At 47.6% G+C, this 7249-nt stretch overlaps 1 protein-coding gene across 2 annotated transcripts; it reads left to right on the top strand.

Annotated features, from left to right (window-relative positions):
* The first annotated feature begins 122 nt into the window (after nt 1–122).
* Cdk2 (cyclin dependent kinase 2) lies at nt 123–7028 on the top strand. Of its 2 annotated transcripts, XM_048418426.3 has the most exons (8): nt 123–454; nt 1167–1244; nt 1323–1443; nt 2504–2674; nt 3610–3711; nt 4852–4995; nt 5296–5499; nt 5749–7028. In XM_048418426.3, exons 1-8 carry the CDS (start codon nt 339–341, stop codon nt 5851–5853), a joined length of 1041 nt encoding a protein of 346 aa, XP_048274383.1. In that variant the 5' UTR covers nt 123–338; the 3' UTR covers nt 5854–7028. The 2 variants fall into 2 exon arrangements, with proteins under 2 accessions (XP_048274383.1, XP_048274385.1); XM_048418428.3 differs by lacking the exon at nt 4852–4995 and having other exon boundaries at nt 124–454.
* The last annotated feature ends 221 nt before the right edge of the window (nt 7029–7249 follow it).

Here is a 7249-nt window from a genome sequence, read left to right as displayed (position 1 = left end):
TCAGCTCGCCCGCCCAGGGCGGGGGAATCCGCGGCGGGAGCGCGGGGTCCCGTCCGCCCCCGTGACGTCGGCCAATCCGAAGGCTGGAAGGCGGAGCCAGGGAAACGCGGGAAGGAGGGGCGGGGCCTCGGTTGGCCGTCTGGAGCGGTGGGGGAGGCGGCAACATTGTTTCAAGTTGGTCAAATTGTCAAGGGCTGAGCTTTCCTGGCGTTCCATCCCGAGCTAGGGTTGCAGTGCTCACCTTGGCCCTCAGGTCCTCCGCCCCGAGTGTCGGGTCCGCTTTCTTCAGGGTTCCCGGGCCCCGCTCCCGGGGGCCTGAGCCGCCTCGCTAGCGCTCCATGGAGAACTTCCAAAAGGTGGAGAAGATCGGAGAGGGCACGTACGGAGTGGTGTACAAAGCCAAGAACAAGTTGACGGGAGAAGTGGTGGCGCTTAAGAAAATCCGGCTCGACACGTGAGTGGCCTCCGGAGCCGGAACTCCTTTCCCGCGACCTCTCGGCTGTCGCCCCCCAACCCCCTACCCCAACAGGCGGGTAGCCGTCGGGACCGGAAGGTGGAAGGTAGCGGGGAGGCACGCAAGTGAGCGGTGGGTCGGCGGACGGTAGGCGCTCTCACGGAGGAGACTTGTCCGGGGCTGGAATCCAGAGAAAACTTTCTTCTCGGGTGTGCTTCAGCCGGTGTGCTCCCAAATCTTCAAGCCGAGAGACTTGGGAAGAGAAAGTGGGGGGCTGGGGGCCGAGGCAAAGTCCAGGAGTGTTCATAGAGTTGGGGTAGGTGGGAACGGGAGGATAGTTCCTTTCTGAATGGAGAGCTCGCCTCACTGCTCCAGCCCCATACGTAGAACCCTGCCCCTCTTTCAAAAGAATGGCAGTTGAGACTCACTGGCCCCTGGGGAGGCTGGGAGCTACTCTCACCCCCCTCCTCCATAACCTTTCCTCTGCTTCACATTCACCTGGAGGCTCTCCTTACCTTCCACTGGGAAAAGAGGAAACAATGACCTTAAATATGTCTAAAAGCCACACCCTGACTACCCAGGAATTAACTAATGATAGTACCTTTCCTTTCTGACTTCCTAAGGGGTTTGGGTGGTGGTGTCCCCCCCCCCCCACCGAGAGAGCAATGTTTGTAACCATATTCTTCCTCTCTGTTTTCCCCACCTCTCCAAGTGAGACTGAAGGTGTACCCAGTACTGCCATCCGAGAGATCTCTCTGCTTAAGGAACTTAACCACCCTAATATTGTCAAGTAAGTATAGTCAGAGAGATGATCACCAAGATGGATTCTGTTTGTTTACTCTCTCAACTCCTGGACCTTCTCTTGCAGGCTGCTGGATGTCATCCACACAGAGAATAAGCTTTACCTGGTTTTTGAGTTTCTGCACCAGGACCTCAAGAAGTTTATGGACGCCTCTGCTCTCACCGGCATTCCTCTCCCCCTCATCAAGGTGAGCCTCTCCTACCCAGCTCACATATTTTAGGGCAAGCTAAAGGCAGGTGATTCCAACTGGTGATGATTTGTGTTGGCTTTTTTTTTCTTCAGACTTCAACACTCCGCCCCTTTATTTGTGTTGCTTTTCCCGTTCATTTTAGTCATTAACCGTAGGATGGACAGAAGAATCAAAATTGAGCTACTTGGAGCCAACCTAGGTAGCTCAGGCAGATCCGATAACACTCAGATACTGGGATTGAGGGCAGTTGGTGGGTTCCTCCAAAAATATTTCCCAGCCGGGCGGAGATGGCACACATCTTTAATCTCAGCACTCAGGAGACAGAGGCAGACAGATCTCTGTGAGTTCCAGGACAGCCAGGGATACACAATAAAAGCCTGTCTCAAAAAAAAAATTCCACCTGTGATGTGGGAGAAATAACCAGAGCTGATTGGCTGCTGGAACTAATGGATATATCAGCAGGTACATATTCAACATCCAACACATAGTTATTTAACACCTTCAATGTGCTAAGAAAAGAGTTGAAAGGGATGCAAAAATTGAATAATCTGGTTTTTATCCTTGACAGACTGAAAATCTAATGAAAGAAATAGCTATTAAGTGTGGTTACATTGTAGTTACGTGTGTTGGCTTCTGCTTATAATTCTGACACTCAGGAGGCTGGGGCAAGAGGATGTCTGTAAGTACAAGGACAGCCTAGGCTAAACAGTTCCAGGCCAGGAAGATACTTAAAAAACTCACAGGGCTGACGAGATAACTCAGCAGGTAAAGGCGCCTGCCTACAAGTCTGACAACCTGAACTCCATTCCCAGGTCCCACACGGTACAAGAAAACCAACTCTTGCAAGATGTTCTTTGACTTCCTCATATGCACTATGGCGCGTTCCCCCCATAAATAAATCAGTAAAAATGTAATCTAGAGAATTAAATAAACTCCCCCCAAATATGTAGTGGCGTTATCATCAAACAGTTAAGACTTTGTTGCATCTTGAGGGCAAAGAGCAGGTTGTATCTGTTGACTGTGGTGATTGAACAAAGCTCCCTCTCTCCTTTGTCAGAGCTATCTCTTCCAGCTGCTTCAGGGCCTAGCATTCTGCCATTCTCACCGGGTCCTACACCGAGACCTCAAGCCTCAGAATCTGCTTATCAATGCAGAGGGGTCCATCAAGTTGGCCGACTTTGGACTAGCAAGAGCCTTTGGAGTCCCTGTTCGTACTTACACTCATGAGGTAAGTCCTTCCACGATTTTCTTCTTTAAGGATCTTGGGAGGTGCTTATACCAGCATTCGCAGATTATCAAAACCCCAGGACAGGAGTTCCTTGGTAATGGAATCTCTGACAACGCAAAGATCTTCACTTATATATTCAAAGTGTATGAGTTTTGCTTGCATGTGTGTCTGTGCTGCATGCCTGCCCGGTGCTCACAGAGACCGGAAGAAAGTGTCTGGTCCCCTGGAACCAGACACTTATGGTTATGTTATAGATTGTTGTGAGCTGGGAATTGAACCTGGGTCCTCTGCAAAAACAAGTACTCTTGACTGCTGGATTATCTTTCTAGCCCTTTTAACCAAAGGGTCTTAGGATATGCGCTAAATTCATACTACGAGGTTATCTGGACTTAGATACTAAGCCAGGAAAGCTGACTGGCATACCATTTAAATTTCAGATTTTCCAGGCACGTCCCAAATCTAGGGGTTCAGAATACATGATGGGATAGAGAGATAGCTCAGCAGTTAAGAGCATATGATGCTCTTGCAGGCAAACCATGGTCAGCTCCCAGAGCCCGTGTCAGGTAGTTCACAATCTCCTTAACTCCAGCTCCAAGGGATCAGGTACTTCTGGCCTCTGAGGGCACTGCACAGTTGGGGAAATTTACACAGACAATGCATGTAGAAACTTTTTAGTTTTTAGAGACAGGGTTTTGCTATAGCTTTGGAGCCTGTCCTGTAACTAGCTCTTATAGACCAGGCTGGCCTCAAACTCACAGAGATCCGCCTGACTCTGCCTCCTGAGTACTGGGATTAAAGGTATGCACCACCGCCTGATTATATACACATTACTAAAGTTAAAAAAATAATAATAAAATTCCTTTTAATAAAGAGAGGCTGGAAGGTAGCAGGGTTTTGTGGAGCGAGGTCCGTGACCTTATTCCCTTGCTCCCCAGGTGGTGACCCTGTGGTACCGAGCACCTGAAATCCTTCTAGGCTGCAAATACTACTCCACAGCCGTGGACATCTGGAGCCTGGGCTGCATCTTTGCTGAGATGGTATGGAGGCTTGCCAGGTTCTATCCAGCCCACCCTTGCCCACATCCAGGAATAAAACTCTTTTCTTGGCCTGCAACTATGGCCCTTTATCACAGTGTTCTCTCAAGTGTCAGCACCAGAGAAGTAGCTGCCCTGATACCAACCACAGTTTTAGAATATTCCTAAATAGATTTAGCTATCTGGTATATCTCTTACCCCCAAAGGAGCTCAGTCCATTCTGTCCCCAGCAGCTGTTTCATTTCATTTTTTGTTTCTGCTGTTGTGTTTTGAGATAGTCTCACTGTGTAACCGGGACTGGCTTTACATTTTTGACCTGCTTCAGCTCCACTTCCCACCATTACCGGCTAGCCCATGGGACTGAGTTGACAGACGTGAGCCATCATGCTGGCCCCACTCGTTCAGCTGTTTCAGCTTTAATCCTTAAATATTTGGAAGAATGGATTCCATTTAGTGCAACAGGTGGCCCACAGGCCACATGCTTCCAATGATAGCTACGAATGTGGCCTCAAATCATAAACTTATTTAAAACAGAGTGTGGTTTTGTTTTGGTGGTGATAGGGTATTTTTGTTGTTTGTTTTGTTTTGTGTTTTGATGTTTGTTGCTTTATTTTTTTTAATTTTTTGTTTGTTTTTACATCCCAATCAAAGTTTCTCCTGCCTCCCCTCCAATTTCACCCCTTGTTTATTTTTTTAAAAAAACTTGGTTTTATGGAATTTAAGCTTGAACTTTGCGGATGACATCATGTCGCAATGTCGAAAGTTTGGACAGGTCTGGTTTTTGTCTCCTTCATTTAATTTGTACACTTGTTCTTGAAAACGAGGAACTTAGTAAAGCTGAATGCATCCAACTGATCCACATCTATCATTTTTGTGGACTTGGTCAAGCCCTGCCCCCTCAACCTCTGGCTTTTCAGATTGAAGGCCCCTTGAAGCCTAGCTTCCCATGGGAGGTCCCATCCCATCTAATGCAACAGTGGGTCAGCAGATTAATATTTTTTTGGTCTTTTATCTGGGTTGAAACTGGGGCCTTGGAGACCATTAGCCTAGATATAGATAATACATATAGAATGTGAATTTATCCACCAGTACCTTATAATTGCCCATATTCCTCTCTCAATTCATCAAAAAATATTTGTTAAGCACCTAGTGTGTACCCAGCACCATGCTAAGTGCTGTGGGGAGCACAGAAGAAATGGAAGACACAGTCTCTGCCCGCTGTGCTCCTATCTAGAAGTGGCTGCATCACAAGGAGGGGGGATGACCGCAGTGTCTACCCCATACCCCGTGAGTGGCTTGGGATCCCTTTGCTACATGTCAGTGGCACCCCAGACATTCACCCCCTCCCAGCCCCACCCAGCCTTGGGGATCTACAAAGCCATGGTTGGGGGAAGGAAGGAGGGGGCGAGGAGACTGATGAAGGGACTTCATTGTCTCAAGCTCTGTATGACCGACCCCATGCAAAGCCCCGGGGAGGGGAGTCATGGGGCCCTTGATGACCTTCCAGTGCCTGTGGGAACCTCTGTACAGGGGCAATGTTGACTGACGTCAAGTGGGTCTTGGCCTTTCCTCTTTCCCCATTTTCAGGTGACCCGACGGGCCCTGTTTCCTGGAGATTCTGAGATTGATCAACTCTTCCGGATCTTTCGGACTCTGGGGACCCCAGATGAGGTGGTTTGGCCAGGAGTTACTTCTATGCCTGATTACAAGCCGAGTTTCCCCAAGTGGGCTCGGCAAGATTTTAGCAAAGTTGTGCCTCCCCTAGATGAAGATGGACGGAGTTTGTTATCGGTAAGAGCCCGGAGTAGTTGCCTGTATAACCCCCTCTCCCATGCCCTGGAGAAGAGAAGCTGAGCTCCTGAACTCCCTTAGAATTCCCCTACTCCTTATTCCTCTCCTCATCAGTAGGCTGGCTCAGACATGGGAGGAGGGAAATGAGAGCTGGGTAAAGCATGCCCGTTTCCAGGCTGCCGAGTCCACCCGCTCTGCATTTGGTCCCACTGTTCCTTCCCTGAAGTCAGACTACCTTTCTCCCTCCAGCAAATGCTTCACTATGACCCCAACAAGAGGATTTCAGCCAAAGCAGCCCTGGCTCACCCTTTCTTCCAGGATGTGACTAAGCCAGTACCCCACCTTCGACTGTGATGTCCTTCCCAAAGCCCTCTTCACCCTTGGTCTGATTTGACTCTGGGCCTTTTGGACACAGGTCAGCCTTCTTCTCTTCTCTGGCTGTCTTAGCACTCACTCTTTTTCTTGACCAGCCAGTTCTGGGGATTCAGAAGTGCAGGGAAAGATGAGGTGGAAGGAAAAAGTTTTGGTATTAGATGGATTTAACCCAGCTTCCACTACCTTCTCCTTCTTCATTCCTGAGGAGGATTGGTATTGAAAACAAAACAAAATGACAATGACATTGGTATTGACAACAAAACAAAACAATGACAAAATGTCAAGTTTTGTCATCCCAATCTTAGACTATCTCATAATTATTATGTCCCGTATTTAGGAAAACAGCCCAGACCTCCTGTCTTGTAAAGGCCAACTGATAAGCAGAAATCTAAGTTGGGACATTTCAAAACCAAGCAAAAGGGGTCTGTTTTAATGAATTAGATTTAAAAAATAGATCCAAACAGTTTATACCTTAGTTTGAGCGTTTGGCCTCACCTGACAATCACGGAGGCCCAGATGAAGAAGCAGAAATGTTTCCCTTGAGTGCTTCACCTACCTTCTGCAGGCAAGAAGAGTCAGGAGGGGACGGGACCGGTCTGTTCACCGTGGTGCACAGGGCAAGGCGAAAGACGCTGGGATCTTTCCATTAGCAATTGTTTCCTGGTGCTGACGGCTGAGCCCAGGACCTTTTCCTTACTAAGCAAATGCACCACCAGTGAGCCGTATTTCTAGCCCTCTTTTTGGAATTTGAGTTTTTCAGTTGTCAGAGATCCCTGTTGCCATTGTCTTCCGAAAGTCATCCCTCACTCCATAGTGGAAGAGAGGCTTTAGCTGTCATTTCGAATTGCTAGTACTTCTTAAAGGCTGTAACCTGGTCAGGTCATTGGGAAATTTTCTATAAAAGAGTTAACAATTATATTTATATTTCAAGTTATAGTAGTTTGGATATTTTAGTGTTTTGTTTTTTTCTTTTTGTCAGTGTGGATGGATTTGTTACCATGTGCACTTTGGAATTTTGTAATTCAACTGTTCAAAGAAAATATTTCTTTTATGATCTCCCTCCACCTACCCCTTGTCCTCCAGTGCTCTGTTAATATTATTTGTAATTTAGTTTGTAATTCATTAAAAGAAAATATTCTCAGTTGTATAGTGAATCTCTTTCATAGTTTGTCATTTGTCTATTTCCTGGAAGAATAGTGTGGGGGACAGCCTGCATGTGAGTGGAGACTTCAGAGCCCTCTTTCTGACAGCTCCCATGCCTTTGCAGTGGGAGGGTTGTAAGGGTGAGCAAACTGGGTATTGTCCCCACTTGACGGGTAAGGACACTGAAGCTTCCTTCCTACTTTTTCCTACCAACCAGCTAGCCTATGCGTTT

Source organism: Myodes glareolus, chromosome 26 (genome assembly GCF_982192425.1).
Source record: "Myodes glareolus chromosome 26, mMyoGla1.1, whole genome shotgun sequence".
NCBI lineage: Eukaryota > Metazoa > Chordata > Mammalia > Rodentia > Cricetidae > Myodes > Myodes glareolus.
Note: the sequence above shows the minus strand (reverse complement) of the source record. Positions and strands in the feature narration are given on the sequence as shown.